This window comes from Capsicum annuum, chromosome 6 (genome assembly GCF_002878395.1).
Source record: "Capsicum annuum cultivar UCD-10X-F1 chromosome 6, UCD10Xv1.1, whole genome shotgun sequence".
In the NCBI taxonomy this organism is placed as follows: Eukaryota; Viridiplantae; Streptophyta; class Magnoliopsida; order Solanales; family Solanaceae; genus Capsicum; species Capsicum annuum.
In genome coordinates this window covers 127,849,897-127,868,697 of record NC_061116.1, presented here as the reverse complement: position 1 = coordinate 127,868,697, position 18,801 = coordinate 127,849,897, and the positions used below count along the sequence as shown (strand labels likewise).

The 18,801-nt window shown below is 35.5% G+C and overlaps 1 protein-coding gene across 1 annotated transcript; it reads right to left on the bottom strand.

The window, feature by feature from the left end:
• Nucleotides 1-10,008: 10,008 nt before the first annotated feature.
• Nucleotides 10,009-16,207, bottom strand: LOC107873280 (protein SMAX1-LIKE 7). Its single transcript, XM_016720059.2, has 3 exons — nucleotides 14,267-16,207; nucleotides 12,802-13,057; nucleotides 10,009-12,018 (listed from the first exon to the last, which is right to left on the bottom strand). The coding sequence occupies exons 1-3, from the start codon at nucleotides 15,451-15,453 to the stop codon at nucleotides 10,216-10,218; spliced, it is 3,246 nt and encodes a 1,081-aa protein (XP_016575545.1). The 5' UTR covers nucleotides 15,454-16,207; the 3' UTR covers nucleotides 10,009-10,215.
• Nucleotides 16,208-18,801: the final 2,594 nt, after the last annotated feature.

Genomic DNA, 18,801 nt, shown 5'->3' with positions numbered 1-18,801 from the left:
TTTATAAAAAATTCCTCCCAATAGGGAAAATAGAAGGAGAAATAGGACGACCAGCCCGCGCCGCCACCTATTCAGGAAGACCTTATGAATAAACTTGTTTCCCATGATGAATTTAGGGCTTCTTTCACAATTTTGGCCCAATATATGGCTTTCTAGAATAACCAGCTGGATATTGCTCCAGCCAACCCTATAGTTAATATGACAGTAGCTAGGATCCGAGACTTTACTTGGATAAATCCTCTAGTGTTCTCTAAATCCAAGTTTGAGGAGGATCCATAAGAGTTTCTAGATATGTACAGAAGGTGGTCGATATTATGGGTGTTACTTCTAGTGAGAGTGTTTACTTAGCTATTTACCAGTTACAAGAAGTAGCTCATACATGGTTTAAGTAGTTAAAGGAGGATAGAGGCACTGATGCAGGGCCTGTAGAGTGGGATGAGTTTTCTACTACTTTCTTAGACAAGTTTTTCCCACTCAAATTGAGGGATTCCAAGGTATAGGATTTTATAAATCTAAAGTAGGTTAACATGAGTGTGAAGGAGTATTTACTAAAGTTTACCCAGCTAGTAAGGTATTATCTGACTATGGTGGCTGATGTTAGGGCCAAAATGAGTAAGTTTGTGTCGCGAGCTTCTAAAGATGTAGTTAAAGAGTGTGGAATAGCTATGTTGATTAAGGAGACATATATCTCTAGGTTGATGGTTCATGATCAGCAAATTGATAAAGATAAGCTCAAAGAAAAGAAAATAGAGAATAAGAGGGCCAGATTGGTAGTTTTAACTTTTCTCAACAAAGGTCTGATTGTAGAAATCATTCTTAGATCCATAAGAAATATTCAACCCCAGCTTTATCTTTTGCTAGTGCTCCAGTCCTCATAATAGAGCGCCAGTCTTTAAGTTTAAGGGTAGTATAAATAGTAACTGCACAAATCCATTTTGTAAGAGGGGTGGTAAGAACCATAAGGGTGAGTGTATGGCCAATAATGATGTGTGTTTTGGGTGTGGCAAGACAAGCCACAGGATAAGGAATTTCCTAATGGGTATATGAAAGGGCAAAAATATTCGTCAGTAGAGCCAGACTAATTCTTCAGCAGTATCAATAGGTCACCCTATTCAGCAGGGTGCCACTTCTAGTACAACCAATGGATAATGCCAGAATCGACTCAATACCCTTCTAACTCGATAGGATTAGAAGGATTCTCCTAATATGGTTATCGGCACATTATAAGTCCTCCACTTTCATGTTTATTCATTATTAGATCCTAGAGCCACACTGTCTTTTGTGACTCCTTACATAGTCGTAGACTTTGACATCAGCCTAGAAAGTCTTGTAGAACTTTTATTAGTGTCTACCCAAATTGATAATTCTATCCTAGCTAGGCAGGTATACAAAAACTACCAGGTCACCGTATCTTAGAAAATCACATCAATTGATCTTGTCAATTTCGATGTCATCCTTGGCATAGATTGGCTCCAATCTTGCTATGCCTCCATTGACTATGGAAAAAATATAGTTTAGTTTCAGTTCTCTAATGAGCCAGTCTTATAATAGAAGGGTAGTACCTCAGTCTCAATATGTCCATTCGTCTCATTCCTTAAGGCGACGAAAATAAATTCTAAGAGGTGTATCTATCATCTCATCTGAGTTAAGGACTCAAGTTCTAAACTCTCTAGTCTTGAGTCAGTTCTAGTAGAGAATGAGTTTCTAGATGTGTTTCTTGAAGATCTTCATGGATTTTCTCCTGAGAGGGAAATCAATTTCAGAATAGATCTTCTTATAGATACCTAGCCTATTTCAATCTCACCTTATCGAATGGCTCCAACTGAGCTTAAAGAATTTAAAAAATAATTGAAAGATCTCTTAGATAAGGGTTTTATCTGACCTAGTGTCTCTCCATGGGGCACTCCAATTCTCTTTGTGTGCAAGAAATACAATTCTCTTAGAATGTGCACCGACTACCATCAGTTGAATAAAGTCACAATCAAGAATAAGTATCCTCAACCAAGGATTAATGACTTATTCGACCAACTTCAGGGAGTGAATTATTTCTCTAAGATAGACCTCAAATGTGGCTATCATTATCTCAGAGTTTGAGAATGTGACATTCTAAAGACAGCCTTCAGAACTTAGTATGGTCAGTTCAAATTTATAGTTATGCCTTTTGGACTAAGGAATACTCTTGCAGCTTTTATGGACTTGATAAAAAGAGTGTTCACGAAATACTTTGACATGTTTGTCATAGTCTTTATAGATACATCCTCGTCCATTCTTGTTGTGAAAGTGATCATACAGACCATTTGAGGATTGTTTTGTAGACCCTTAAGGATCATCAATTATTTGCTAAGTTCGGTAAGTGTGAATTATAGTTGAGATCGGTAGATTTTCTTGGTCACATCAAATTTGGTAATGGCATTAGTGTTGATCTTCAAAATACTAAAGCAGTGAGAAACTGTCCCAGGCCCATCTCTCCATCAGATATGAGGAGTTTCTTGGGCTAAGTCGATTACTACAGATGATTTGTTGAAGGATTTTCTTCTGTTGCTTCTCCCATGTCTCAACTGACTCAGAAGAAATTCAAGTTTTAGTGGTTAGATTCTTGTGAGAAAAGTTTTCAAGAGTTGAAGACTCAAATTACTTCTGCTCCAGTATTGACTCTACTCGAGGGTTCAGATAATTTTTAGTTTATTGTAATCCTTTAAGGGTTAGTATTGGTTGTGTTTTGATGCAGTGAGGTAAGATTATAGCCTATGCCTCTATATAGCTTAAACTTCATGAGAACAATTACCCAACTCATGATCTCAAGTTGGCAGCGGTTGTCTTTACCTAAAGATTTAGAGGTATTACCTCTATGGTGTTAACGTTGATGTGTTTACTAATCACAAGAGTTTACAGTACGTGTTCACATAGCAATACCTAAATCTTTGTCAAAGAAGGTGGCTTGAATATTTGAAATACTATGATATGAATGTATTGTATCACTCGGGTAAAGCCAATACTATGGTCGATGCCCTTAGCATGTTGTCTATAGAAAGTGTTGCCCATGTTGAGGATTATAAGAAAGTGTTAGTTTTCAAGGTCCATCAGCTGGCTAGATTAGGTATTTGGTTGGTCAATTCAGGTGAAGGCGGCATTTGGGTTAAGGATAGTTCAAAATCTTCCTTAGTTTCAAAGGTAAAGGAAAGTCAAGATAAAGATCCTATTCTAGTTAAGTTAAAGGAAATAGATCGAGATCGGAAGGTGATGGTGTGCTTTATTCTCAGGGAAGGCTGTGCGTTCTAAATGTGGATTGGTTTGAGGCAACGAATGTTAGAAGAAGTGCAAAATTTGCGATATTCTATTCATTCAGGAGCCACTAAGATGTACCGTAATTTAATGAAAGTCTATTGGCGAAATGGTATGAAAAAAGACATCACAGAATTTATGGTAAAATGTCCGAATTGTCAGTAGGTCAACGTTAGGATACAGAAACCTAGTGGTACACTTCAGGAGTTCAACATTCTTACTTGGAAGTGGGAAGCGGTGAATATGGATTTTGTTACTAGGTTACCCCGTACGCGTTATCAGTATGATTCTATTTAGGTCATTGCTCATAGAATGACTAAGTCAGCCTATTTTTTACCAATCCATACATCATATTCAGTCGAGGATTATGCTAGACTCTATCTTAGAGAGTTAGTGAGGTTACATAGAGTCCTGTTGACCATTATTTCAGATAGAGGTACTCAGTTTATTATGAAAGGTTTTTCAAAAGGGTCTTGGTACCCAAGTTCATCTTAGTACAGCTTTTCACCCGCAGATGGATGGTCAGGAATAAAGGACTATACAAACCTTAGAGGACATGTTGAGGGCTTGTGTTATCGATTTCAAGGTAGTTAGGATGATCACTTACCTTTGATTGAATTTGCCTACAATAACTTCTATCACTCCAGTATTTAGATAGCGTTATTTGAGGCTCTCTATAGTATGAGGTGTAGATCTCCTATTAGTTGGTCTGAAGTTGGTGAGGCTACTTTGATAGGTCCAAATTTGGTATATGAGGCGATAGAGAAAATTTAATGAATCTGAAAAAGGCTAAAAATATCCCAAAGTCGTCAAAAATCCTATGCAGATGTGAGGAGAAGAGAGCTTGAGTTTGATGTTGGTGATTTAGTGTATCTGAAAATTTCGCCTATGAAAGGGGTGAAGATATTTGGTAAGAAAGGGAAGCTCATTCCCCGCTATGTTGGCCCCTATAAGATTTTAAGCCATTTTGGAAAGGTAGCCTATGAGTTAGAGTTGACTGCAGAGTTAGAATCAGTACATCCAGTGTTCCATGTCTCTTTACTAAAGAAATGCATTGGCGATCTAACTTCAGTCGTTTCATTAGATAGTGTGGGTGTGGAAGATAGCCTCTCCTATAAAGAAGTCCCAGTTGAGATCCTTGGCCGTCAGATTTGTAGGTTGAGGAATAAAGAAGTTACCTTAGTTAAGGTTCTATGGATAAATCAGTTCATTGAGAGAGCTACTTAGGAAACAGAAGCCGATATGTAAGCTAAGTATCCCCATCTTTTCTCTATGAATTCAGATTTAGCTTGAGGTAATGGTTTTCTTGAATTAATCATTGCATTTTCTATCTCAGCTATCCAACTATCCTCATATCATAGCATGCATTCATGACTTCATTTCAGTTTATGCATCATGTTTCAAAATTAAATCTTTAGTCATGATTTAACTCATAAGTATTCAGTACATGATCTCAATTTTCCTAATATCCCAGCTCATCTCGTTTTATTCCAGGACGAATGATCCCAAAGGGATATATTGTAATGCCCCGCATTTTTCAAGCTTTAGAACCCTCATGGTATAAGCCACTAAGATAGCTTTCCAATGCATCAAATCTCGTCTTAATCCGAGGTCATGGTAAGAAGTTATGAAAGACTTCCCTTAAGAGCTTGACACACTCCATAGCTTTGAATCAAGGTAACGAGTCGTTACCACTCATGACGAGTCATCACGAATGAGTTGTACTCACCCCTATGGATCCCTCAGCTATAGTCCAGTAACAACGACTCCTCTACGACCTGTAATCAGTGGCTACGAATCGTATGGAGGGACTCGATAGTCACAACAATATGCTACCCAAGATCCACTCTAGTGGTTACAAGTCCAGCATGTGACTTGTAGTTTGATATTATGAGTTATATAGTGGACTTGTAACCTAACCAGTAAGTAACCCAGGAACCCAACCTCAGACTATGACTCCACCTAATGAATCTTAGTCAGTCCCCATGAGTCGTAGAGTAGTGAGTCATAGTCAAGAAGTGAAGGTCCAAACCATAGAGTCCCAGCCTACGACTCAGACTGCGACTCGTAACCATTCGTAGGACGAGTCATAATGACAAAGAACTTGAGAGTTGAGAAGGCAAAAGAGGGACTGATAGAGGACTTCCCTAATGGTATTGGCGAATGTGGTGCAAATGCTCTTCGATTTACCCTCGTCTTATACACTGTTCAGGTTTTTCACATTTGTATCTTAGGATGTAATAAGTTGTTTCTTTTGACTTTCTTTGGATGTTAATTTTATTAATTTGTCCTCTCACTCCGATAAGATCAATCTACATATCAAGAGAGTGGTTGGATATCATTAATGGTGTAACAAACTGTGGAATGCTTTTAGTTTGCCATGAGTAAACTGGGAGACAATTACACCCCTCCAACAAAGAAAATTTGCTGTGAAATGCCTTTTAGCTGCCAGTGGATGCTATCAACACTTAACAAAGCCATAGTGAGAAATGTCTCATCCCTGATGTATAGCTATATAGTTGTATGATGCGTTTATAGAAGTAATCAAAGCGTACTTTGGTAGTGATAATCCAGAATTTGTATCTTCATGAAGAATTGCTCAGGACACCTTGTGGCTTTTCTTAGCTAACAGATTGAGATTACTCGATCCATTCAAGTCATTTGCCATCGAAGAATTCTGGGCTTCTGCCACCGATGATTCTATAAAGAAAAAAATCTATAGTGACAAGTAATTCTTCAACTGTAGAGGTATTATTGGAGGATAAATTTTAAGGTCCAAAACTAGCAAATTCACATTACCTCTATTGGTGTCTTTATGTAATTTTTTATTGGGTACTCTATTAATTTGACTGTGGTTAAAGTCTTGTTTCTTTTCCATCTTTTACTCTTTCTTTTTGCAGTTTATTTTTAGGGTGATAGTGTAGTGTTTTAATGGATACTCTGAACTCAAGTATATGATAATTCTAAAAGAACAATTTAGAATCATGCATGTACATTGTTAAACTTCTCATCAACTACCATTTATTATATGTTCATGTGGTGCTCTGTGGGTTGGGCCTTGCTTGAAGATTTTACTTTAACAAAAAATAGTTATAGCCAATTCTTTTTTCGAAAAAGTTTATTGAAAATAACTCTTTCCATAATTTGTATAATTTTTTCAGTGACAATGGAAAGAAGAAAGGCGCTTCACTATAATAATATTCACGTCTTCTAATTTTCAGTTTGAGAAGTTTGTGCATTTGAAATTCATATGTGAATGTTTTGTGTTGTTGACTATCAGTTTTTGTGAAGACTGGTCTTAAGTGTTGGTTGTTATATGGACAAATTAAGATGTTGTGAGATCACTTCAATTTCTATTTCATAGCTTGTCTGCGTAACATTTGTTGAAGAAGTCTCCTTGGAATCATAATGGGTGAGGATTATTTCCCGTGTTTAACTCAATCAAAACTATTTATAATCTTCATATAATAAACTGTAATGAGATGGAATAAAAAAGATTTTTTCTAGCACTGGTAGCTATTATTGTACGGTTGATGTATTCGTCCAAACTATATGAACGAAAAATATTGAATTGAGGAAATATGTTTGATCAAAATTCTCTAGAAAAAGTTTCTTATATTTTCTAAGCTGATTTATAAATATTATTTTGATAACCTTGATATAATAAATTGTAATGAGATGGAATAAAAAAGATTTTTTTCTAGCACTAGTAGCTATTATTGTACGGTTCATGTGTTCATCCAAACTATATGAATGAAAAATGTTGAATTGAGGAGATTTTTTCAATCAAAATTCTCTAGAAAAAAGTTTCTTATATTTTCCAATCTGGAGAGAAATTAAAATGGATGAGAGGGAGACACATTATAATATAGAGAAAATAGTCTATTACCCCCAACCTTTAGTTCAAATCCCAACTACACACTCAATCTTTAAAGATGACCTATTACCCCCTGAACTATTTTAAAGTGGAATTATTACCCCCAAAAAAAAAAAACTGACAACTAGTCATTTGAAAATGCAGTATGATCCACGCACTGCCACGTCATGCCACGTCATTGCCACGTCATGCAAAATAATGACGTGACAATCAGCTGATGCGCCCATGGGCGATGTAGTCATGCCCGTTGACACGTCAGCAACTAGGGGGGTAAAATTCGGTAAAATAAATTTAGAGAGTAATAGGTCACCTTTAAAGGTTAAGTGTATAGTTGGAATTTGGGGTAAAGATTGGGGGATAATAGACTATTTTCTCTATAACATATTATGTGAGATACAATTTATTATACTTTTACAAGCTGATTAATAAATATTATTTTGATAACCTTGATATAATAAATTGTAATGAGATGGAATAAGAAAGATTTTTTTCTAGCACCGATAGCTATTAGTGTACGGTTCATGTATTCATCCAAACTATATGAATGAAAAATGTTGAATTGAGGAGATTTTTTCGATCAAAATTCTCTAGAAAAAAGTTTCTTATATTTTCTAATCTGGAGAGAATTGAAATGAATGATAGGGAGACACAATATAAAATATTATGTGAGATACAATTTATTATACTTTTACAAGTTAATTTATAAATATTATTTAGATAAGAAAAAATGATACTCTATAGCGTTTTTTAAAACAAATAGCCCAAATTTAAAAAATTTTCAAAAAGAGACCAGTCGGATATACTATTTTCGATTTATAGTCACTTCTTAATTTTGGTCATTTCAGTTTATGTAGTCCATATACAGTCCATATACAATACTGATACAGTGTATATACAATACTGATATAGTATTCAACTTGGACAATTCCTAATTTTTTTTTGCCATAATTTTTTTAACTAATCAAATATTCTGTTTTTTTTTATTGTCCAGAAATAATAATTAAATCATATAAAAATGATATAATTGTTAAATAAAATATGTATCTATAAAAGATATATGTATAAAAATTGTATAGTCCTATCAAATATGTATATGTATAAAATATATATAAAAAATATATAGAAAGTGTATGAAAAATATATAATTATTGTATAAAATGTGTAAAAAAAAAAAGTACAATTATTATACAAATTGTATATCAAAACTGTATAATTTTTGTATAGAATATTTATGTGTAAGATTTGTATAGAAACTGTATAGAAGGTGTGTAGAAACGATATAGAACAAGTCAATAAATTGAAATGGCTAGAAAGTGTAATTTAAATTCCATGATAATTTTTCATGAAAATTGTTTAATTTGAAATGCCATTTTTGTCCTTTACCCTTTAGATAACCTTGAATTTCAGTCCTTGTCGCATAGTTTATTTATAAAAGCTTTATATTACTCCCTCCGTTTAAAAAAGAATGACATATTTTTCTTTTTAGTATGTTTAAAAAAGAATGACTCCTTTTCTTTTTTGGCAATACTTTAATTTTAACTTTCCACATGACATGTTTAAGACCACAAGATTAAAGGGCAATTTGGTACATTTGACACAACTTTAATTTAAGGCCATAAAATTTAAAAGTCTTTTTTATTTTCTTAAACTTTGTGCCAAGTCAAAGTAGCTCATTCTTTTTAAAACGGAGGGAGTAATAATATTCATATTATTTGACAAAATAATGCACATCATGATTTGGTATACAAGTACAATGCACGTGCCGATAACTAGTATATATATATATATATATTTATGTATGTATATATGTATATATAATTACAAGAAATAACAGATAGTTACAGAGTAATACCACAATAAAATAATATGATAGTCAAAGTTTAAGAAATAATAAATAGTAGTAATAAAAATCAAACGACATAAAATTAGAACAAAATTACTACCCACTTTTTCAAACCCCCCCCCCCCACCACCACCAAATAGTTTAGACATAGTATTAATATTGATTTTGTGTGTCGCATGAGGCCCGTTAGCTCAACGTGGGTCCGATCCTCCCCTGTCACCATGGTTTTTTAGAAAGCGCATAAACGCGGATTGTAACAAATAAATGCCCTAAAGAGGAAAAAGTTCAAAAGATACAGAATACATGAAATACAAAAAGGGATCAACTCATAACATGCAGGGCCGGATCAACTTAATTGGTGGCCTAAAGCGAAATTTTAAAATAAGGTTTTAAATTTTTTTTTTACAAATCTATATTTTTAACTTTTTGAGTTGTAAAATTATAAATAAAATTATTTTGTAATTGATTCATCCCGAAAAATCCCTTTTCAATTAATAGTATGCTTAATTCATTTGATGTCTTGAAATATTTTTTTTAAGCTTAAGTAATATTTTTTAAATTTTATTTTTAGAAAACTTCTTTCAACTAAGACAATTATATAGGATCAAGAAAAATATGCATTCATAAAATAGTAAAATCTTTTTATTTGATCGAAATACATCTTATCTTTCAACTTCTTTGATTCAACTGTAATTGTTGCTTTGATTCTTTTTGCCCCATTAATCAAAATAATAAATAGAAGGTATGATTTTCTGAGTTACCTCTATTTATTAGATGTTCTTTTTAAATTTAAGAATATTAAAAGAAAATTTTTTAATGTTGATTGTCAATTTTAATCTTGAATTTCTAAAGTGATATTTTTATTTGAGCTTAAAAGAAATTAAAATGTGGTGAAGAAAATATTAAGAAATATTTGATATTTTCTAAAGAAAAAAATCTAAAAAAACTACAAACCTATAATGCTTTTAAAAAAAATGAGGCCGGAGGCCTAAAGCGATTCGGTGTCTTCACGTTGAAGCCGGCCCTGAACACATAAATAATTCACCCGACAGTTATCTAAGGTGAAATTTTACAATTTATGTCCTCAACCTCTACAGACGTGACCCCGCATAAACCCATGGGTTAAATCCAGTAACACAAACATAATTAACTAGGTGTTATAAAATGTCTACAAAATATATATTCCATTACATATTGTAGAGAAACTTAGATCTTAGTTCACTATGATTCTGCAAGGAAGGAGAACTCCTGGTATATCCGCTTCTTGGGAATAGCTCTCGCATGCCTTAAGTTTCACTACAGATCGAGCACTTAAACTATATCTTTCTTGAGCTTGTACAAATCCCCTGCTAAGAACATGTTGAATCCAATCTTCTATTTTCTTGCTGTCACTCAAAAACGCAGCTGCCACAATTTGTTCCAATACTTTTCTGTCAATCTCTAGCAAACATTCTGGACCGACAATTTTGTGGAAGCATAGTCTGATCTCCTTCAAGAGTTTCTCAGCAAGAGAGTCTAAATCAAATGGCCTGAAAATCACGGTCTCATCAAATTGTGTAAACAATTGTTTCAACCACGTTATCGTGTTTTCATTGGAGAAGTCACAGCCAGAATCTCCAATAAAGTTGTCAGAAGTTTTAATCTCTTCTGCTGGAAGATTCAAATCTAGGCATAAGTTTGATGTCTTGTGGGCTCGCCTGGACATCTCAGAGCTTCCAAATGGCTGATCTACACTTTCGATTGGGTGAGTAGTTAGCTTTCTATTATTCACAAAGATTTGGCTAGAGGATCTTTTTCTACTTGTTATCGATGCAGTTGAGTTGGAACCTTTGATATCATCTGCAAGATCAAATGCTATAAGTATCTGGATTTGGCATCCTTTAGCTGTCAGTATATTTTCTTCAGAATAATCAACTATTTCTTTGGTAGAAGGAAGAGTTCTTTCTTCAGCTAATCTAGATGATGTTGTCACAAAGATTGCATTAGCTATGCTAACTTCTTTGCCATGAGAGTCCGAAAATCTACCAGTCTTAACAGCCTGGGACAAGCTTTTCTGAACGAGTATATCAGCTTTATCCACATTTTCAAGGAAAACAACAGACAAGGGGCTGTTCCTCAGTTTATCGGCAACATAGTCAACAACATGCTTCCCTCTGAATCTCACGTCATATTGATTCAATACCTGGAGAGAAAACAACCCCGCTTCATCCTGTAGACTTAGGTCCACAAAGATTAAGTTGTTTGTGCTTCCAAATAGGATCTCAGCCAATGCAATCGCAATTTTCTTCTTACCAAGCTTATCAGGTCCAAGAAAGCTGAGCCATATATCTCCTCTACTTGGCCAATTGTTTCTTTCATTTCTACTTCTGCACTGAGCTATTGTTTGGCTAATGGCTTTTACAGCCTCCTCTTGCCAATTTACCTTTTCCATAAGAGCCGCATATAGCATTTTGAAATCTTTTGGATCCAACTGCTTCTGAAGAGATTTTGATGGTGGTGATAGAGGAAGTGGGTTAATGAAACTCCTCGAGCGAACCTTAGCACTTGCTGATATATAGCATAATATGTCATGTGCTTGATTGGTGCGACTGTGGTTTTTCAGCTGCTCTTGTTCTTTGCTTGGAGAAGTAGATGCCGTGCACAAACCTAATTCTGTTGTCATTGAAGTTACAGAGACTGGAGAGTTGAAGACATGCTCATCATCACCTCGTGAGGGCGTTTCACTAAACTTGGAAAGTAAATTGCTGCTTTCATTTGATGAAGAAATTGTGGAAGTCATTTTCTTCCTTACAGTTTCTGCTGAAGATGCATTCTGGTGGCCAATTTTTTTGTTATTTACGCTCTCTTTTTGGTCCTTATCAAATTGAAAGCCCACTACCGATGGGATTCCAGAACTCATCCGAAATTTGCTTGTCTTGGGTAATGGTTGATTGTAGTGTAAACGCTGGCAAAGATTGTCCCATTTTCTCTGCAAACCAGCAACTTTAGCACCCAATACCATTTTATCATCTTTGGCCTGCACTGAAGCCATATAAAGAAGTTAACCACACCAATGTTAAGATTTATTCTGCAGTACTTGAGTAATTTTTAAATTTTTTTTGGCATACAGGAAAGAATGCAAGACTCAGATTAGTTAAGGTGTTGAGAACAGAACTACTGGATCTAAACAAAAGGAAATATTCCCTCCCATTTATGTTAAGGTATTTCACTGGGTAGGGATTTTAACAAATTTACATACCACTTTTGATAAGTAAGCTAAATATATGCAAGTATCAAACATATTCTTTTAAATGAGTGGTGTTGAGAGTTTCACGTATGTTTTCACATTCACTTTTCTTAAAAAGAATGAGCTTTTACATCATGTGAGTTGCAACAAATCATGTCTGATGTCTTTAAGGAAAGACATGGATGATGAGATTAAGTAGTTTCCAAAGAGAGAAGTGTGTCATTCTTTTTGGTAAACTACAAAGGAAAGTCTCTATGATATAGGAAGAAGGGAGTAATTGTTAATAGTACCAGGAAAATAGCCTATACCATTAGAGGCCGAATCCAAAATCTAAAGATTCAAAATACAAAGAAAAAAATCCGAAGTTTATAGTCAATAGGGTTCCTAATGTGTATAATCTTTATGCATATATTTTCAAATATCTTTTTCATAGGTATACCGTATACGTAATTAGAGTGAAACGCAACATGTTAAGTTAAACCCATATAAAAGGTGCCATAAATCCGTCTGTCTAATATATGCTAGTACAAGGAAAATAGAGAGCTGAAGAGTGGAATTGTGAGAAACACAGACCTTCATAGACTCCAGTCCTCCATTAGATTTGAGTTCAGTCATTTGCAACCAAGAAGGCAAGCTTGATTGGTAGTGATCTGCAACTGAAACACTACTAACTAATCCACACTTTGAGAGTGAGTTTACTTCTTGTTTGCAATACTCATTGCATAGGTCACAGCGGGAGGCAGTGTGGTATGAACAGCCTAACGAGCTTTCAATATCAGCAGCTGGGGCAGAAAAGAATCCTCCCAATGGAACAAAAGATTCCATCAAGCTGTTAGGAATAAATAGGAGATCAGATTAAACATGTCAATCACATGGTAATAAAAAGAGATGCGCATGAACTCTCTGTAACACCAAAAACACTCGGTAGTGTACCTGTTCAGATGTGTAGAAAAAATCAACAACGATGACGACAACTACATACCCAGTATATTCCCGCAAAGTGGGGTCTGGAGAGGATACAGTGTACGTAGTTCATACCACTACCCCAGATAAAGTAGAAAAGTTGTTTCCGATAGACCCCCGCCAGGACAAATAACAAGTTTCAAAGATATAAAAACGACAAACAAAATGGGATAAAACACCAATAGATAATAAAAGGAATAAGACACCCACAGACTAATACTACACACAATCTATCCGAAAATCACAAACATCACCAAAATACCACGAACAGGAAACTATACGATACACGCATGACACTATGACTACAGGCACAACTACAAAGTACTACTTTCTACTAACAAAGACGTACTCCTATCCACTAACTCGCTATCCTAATTTGCATCCTCCACACCTTCTTATCTAGATTCATGTCCTTAGTAGGTTGTAAACTTGTCACTGCTCCATGTCCTGTCTAATCACCTCCTCTATAACTAATCTCTCACGTATCAGTACTAGGGCATCTCTGCCCCTCCTCATCACCGGCACGAACCATCTCAATCTCACTTTCCGTATCTTGTCTTCCACCAAAACCACTCTCACCTTCTCTTGGATAATCTCATTTCTACCCCTATCTTTCCTAGTAAGTCCACACATCTATCGCAGCATTCTCATCTTCATCACCTTCAACTTTTGGATATAGGATTTCTTGGCTGGTCAACACTCCACTCTATACAACATAATCAGTCGGACTGTCACTCTATAGAACTTGCCTTTAAACTTAGAAGGCATCTTCTTATTACACAAGACTCCTGAAGCAAGCCTCCATTTCAACCATCTTCTTATCACCTTCTTTATGTTAAAGCTATATTAACCAATTGAAAAAGGGGGAAATTATAGAGATTTATCCTTGTATTATTCGAAATTTCTCCTCCTCCATTAATTAAACCACAAAAAAGTAGAATAAAAAAGCTAAGATGCTTATGTTGCATATCTAAAGTACATCTTACTCGGTTCCACTTCATTGTACAATAATTACTAAAAAGCTCAGTGAAATAATTGAAGAAAACTGCATATCTACTGGAATATTTCAGTTTACCTGGATCTGGGAAATGTTTCTTCCTTTGTAGTTACAGAAGAAGTGATTGTCAAAAGCTGCAAGTCCCAATCTTTTTCTATGTAAGGAAATCTATTCAAAACTTTCAAATATATCTCATACCTCTCCAGCCACCCAATCAACCACAGTTTCCCACGATAAACCTCTAGCAAATTTGTCAATTTGTTAACTATATGCCTGCAAGAATCAATAGAAGCATCATCTCTTGCTAAGACTTCTAAATCTCCATAATTGACAACATGACTAGGCCCTAAACTATGCATCACCATAGTTCCAATCTCCTCAAATTTCAACTTCACTAATTCCTCATCCCATTCCCCTGTAACAAACCTTGTGATGTCAGTCTCTATACAAATCACACTCAATCCACATACCTCAACAGGCAGAATTCCTCCTCCTCTATTCCTATGTATCATTTCCAAGAAACTGTTCATAGCACCCTGTGCACAAGTACCAAGAATAAGTGGATTTTTTCCTCTGTTGTTGACGAAAACCTCCCCAATTCTCCTATAATCATCTTTTCCCTCGGATAAGCCCAAGAATGGAAAGCTAAAAGAGCGACGAAACAAATCCGTCTGATTGCTTAAATTACACAAAAACAAGGGAGGTCCTCTGAATCTGGAATATCTGAAGAGTTTATGAACAGGCCTAAGAATAGCAAGCTTAATATCACAACTCCTGAAACCAGCTTCCTCAAATACTCTGCTCAAAACAGGGTCATCAAGGACGGAAATTATGAGATTCCGCAACTCAACCTTGACTCCAGGGACTGAAGAAGAAGCTGACTGATTCTGAATCTGTTGTTGATAATTATAGAAATTCTCAGGCTGCCGTCTCTGGTTCGCTTGCGATCTTTTTATGGCAGCCATGAGAGAATTCGAAACAGGTGGATAGTCGACCCTGCTGGGCGATGAAGGCAACCGATCCATTGAAACCCCTAAGCAGAGCTCTAAAGCTTTGAATTGGACACGAACAGAGTATGCATTGTTCCGGGTACGAGAACATGCCTCACGTAAGCATGAAGAAGGAATAGACAGTAAGGAAGACACGTAATGAAGAGAAGTAGTTTGAGCATGGCCACGACGGCCTGCCATGTCCACAGCATCGTCCAGAGTTATGGAAGCTTCCTGCGTCAAGCATTGCCTAGCAGTACTAACTGGCGTTGGCATCTCCGGGAGAGAGGGAAAAAAGAAAGTACTCTGTTGTTGTGTTCTAGTAAACGTGCACAGAGTACGGAATTCTTGATATGTAATTTACTAATATCAAGAAAACTTAAAATAAAAGCTACTACCAAAGAGCTGACAACAAAGTACTAACAATATATAATGTTAGTAGCATCAAATTCAGAAACCTCATGTTGGTTATATTGTTAGTAGCATCAAATTCAGAAACCTCATGTTGGTATTAGTAACGGTACGGAGTAGCAATATATAATACTCCATTACTATAAGAAAGAAAGAATGAAACTTGAGAATTAGAGTGGCAGAGCCTCATAATAGAAACAACAAGTGTATCCATCACATGGGGACTTTCGGTTATTTATGGGGGTTTTGGACGGAAAGGGAGATCCTGGGAGATGGTGGGGGTTAGATGTTTATTGATGGTTGGTGGTGCTTCACACTTCTGGTGGCTGCTGTTGGCGGTGGGGGGAACTTGTGAGGGCTACGAGTGGGGACATCGTTTTCTTAGAGGGAAAAAGGCAGGTGTAGGTGGTAACTGAGTATTGATTCTTTTATATTTATTTGAGATCTTATTAAAGTTGCTTATAATTCTTGTTTATAAGGGTTACCAGTACTCGGTGCATCATGACTGTGACTCTCAGAAAGATATGCTCAGTCCACTTATTAAGTAATGGTCCAAACAGGATTCTAAGGTCACTTTCTACTTGTACAATGTCCTATTTCTAGTGCAGCATACAACCGCAGTTTTGCATCCAAATGTATGTGAAAAGTAATGAACGGTGTGTTCGTGTTTACTCAACATCGATTATTCTCTCTTATAGTAACTATAATATAATATAGGGAAAAGGGTCAAAAGTACACATCTACTTTAAAAAATTGGTTAACTTTACCTTCAATCATACTTTGGGGTCATATATACCCCAGCCATTACAAAAATTTATGTGTGCCCTTCAACTAACAGAATGGCCCAAATAAGACTAATTGACCCCCTTTTTAAAAAAAAAAAAAAAAAAAACCCGACCTGACCCATCAAAAAAACCCAAGCATTATACACAGAGTACGCAGTTTTCTCACACACCTGATTTCAAAATTAGGACTTTTCTCCCGAACTTTTGTAAGTTGAATTTTCCCAACAAAATTATTATTCTTTCACTAATCATCCCTAATGAAGTGTAGTTGTGGTCGATTGTTAATCTTTACAAATTTCTTTAGGAATAGAAAATGTCACTAAATTGTTACTTTTTCCCGATGAAGTGCTGGTTGCGTTGTCGTGGTCGTTGTGATTTGGTGAATTAATAGTAAAAAACAAATGAAAAACAAACAATCAAAGAAGGGCAATCAATCAATGAAGAGGCAAAGAACATTAATTGATGACAGTGCATCAACTTAACATCGTCAATCCTTCTTTGGCAAGTCCTTTGGTCAGTCCATCCTTGGTTCATCTCCAAGTTATCCTGAGTTTGAGTATCGTGGTATTGAAGTTGAAGAAGATATACCTTGGAAGCCAAGAGGTGTTTTAGAATTCAAGTTTAGAATCTTACAAAGACAAAAACAACCAAAACCAATCGGATTAAGACAAATCAAGTTTCTTTATGATGGTATAGGTTCGACAAAATCATGTGACTTGTATGCACCAAAAGGGTTCTCATGGAATGGTAATGCATCTATTACCAGAAAACAGTTGCAGCAATTAAGAGTGGATAAACTTAAGACGGAAAAGAGTAATGGCAAGGCACAATAGTGAACATTTGGTATTGGCATGTTTTGTATTAAGACAAAGGATGGTGACAATAGATGTTTTATCTTTTTGTAAAAAATATTGAACTTGTATTTTTGTTGCAACTTTTTGAGATTATAAGATGGCATCCCTAATGTAATGAACAAATTTGTAGTTTAGTTTTTATATATTTTAATGCTTTTTTATTGCTATAGCTTGTGTCTTTTTCTATTTTTGCTCAGTTTGTGGTTCTGTTTATTGGTCGTATTTTTCCCCTTTTCTGAATAGAAAATGTAGGTCAACACCAGAGAATTGTTTAATATCCCTGAGAATCGATCAAATTGATATAGATGGTGCAAAAGATACAGAAAAGTGAGAGTTTATATAACTTCTAACCCCTGGGTACAAAAATGATGTCTAAAGTTTACAGAGCAAAGTGCTCAACACAATATGCTGGTTCCGAGCTTGTAACTAATTAACATGGGGTAATATTATGTAGCCATTTGACATGGCATGTTTTACTATTTTTCACTAATTAGTTAGTCCTTTAACAATTAAATAGAACTCTTTTGTTGGACTTGGCTGTGAAACAAATAAGAGGGTCCTTGTGCTGGTGCTAGGCTACTTGATATCATATCCAAAGAAAAAAGTTTCAAGTAGCAAAATATTTTTAATTCCCCCATAGAATAGTAAAAAAAATTAGGAGCAGCCCGATGCACAAAGCATCACATGTTAGAAGGGCTACACCCAAAAGGGTGTGATGCAGACTGTTTACCCTAATGCAAGCATTAGTGGCTGCAGATCAAACCCATGACATATACATCGCATGGAGAAAACTTTAATAAAGAAGCATGCCACTTGTCAATTTATTTTTTTTAATACAGAAGCATGGCAACGTGATCCGAGTTACCATTATTTGCTAGAGCATAATACAGAAGTAGAAGATATTGGTCAACTTCTATACAACATACCCACTATAGCTCCTCGAACAAAATAATTATTTTGTGGTGCTGAGGGGTAGAGTAACTTTATTCAGAGTAAACATGCTGATTTTGTTTCTGACAACATTTATGGTGGGATAAGTTATCGCATGTATATGGTGGGATAACTAATATCGGGATAGCTAATTTCGAGATTAATTATTTCGAGATAACTTCTCTCCAATTCTTGATAATTTTCTTTGAGATGTTGAATATATTTTTATCGTGTTTCTTCAGGGGGTGTCATAAAGCTTCGTAGCATTGACCAATTGTGGCGGTCTTGTTGATGGGTGCCAAGGCGAAATTTATGATCGAGTCTATGTGCAGCAACCTTGAGTACTTTTTTTAGGTTCAATCTAGGACACATTGTGCTACTACTAAGTTGCAGCATGTATTTCTATATATGTGCGCACTTTTTACACGTAGCATATGACATTGAGATAATAGACAAGTTCTTGTTTACCTGCTGGATGCAGAGGTTTTAGTTAGAGCATTGGCTTTTAGCTTCTGCTTTGTCTTATGTTTGTGTAGATATATGATGTATTATGCTCCTGTATTATCTGCTCGTTGTAAAAAGAAGTTGGAAGAACTGCCTTTTTCAGTTTAATAACAAGGTAGTTTCGATTTAATGAGGCAACA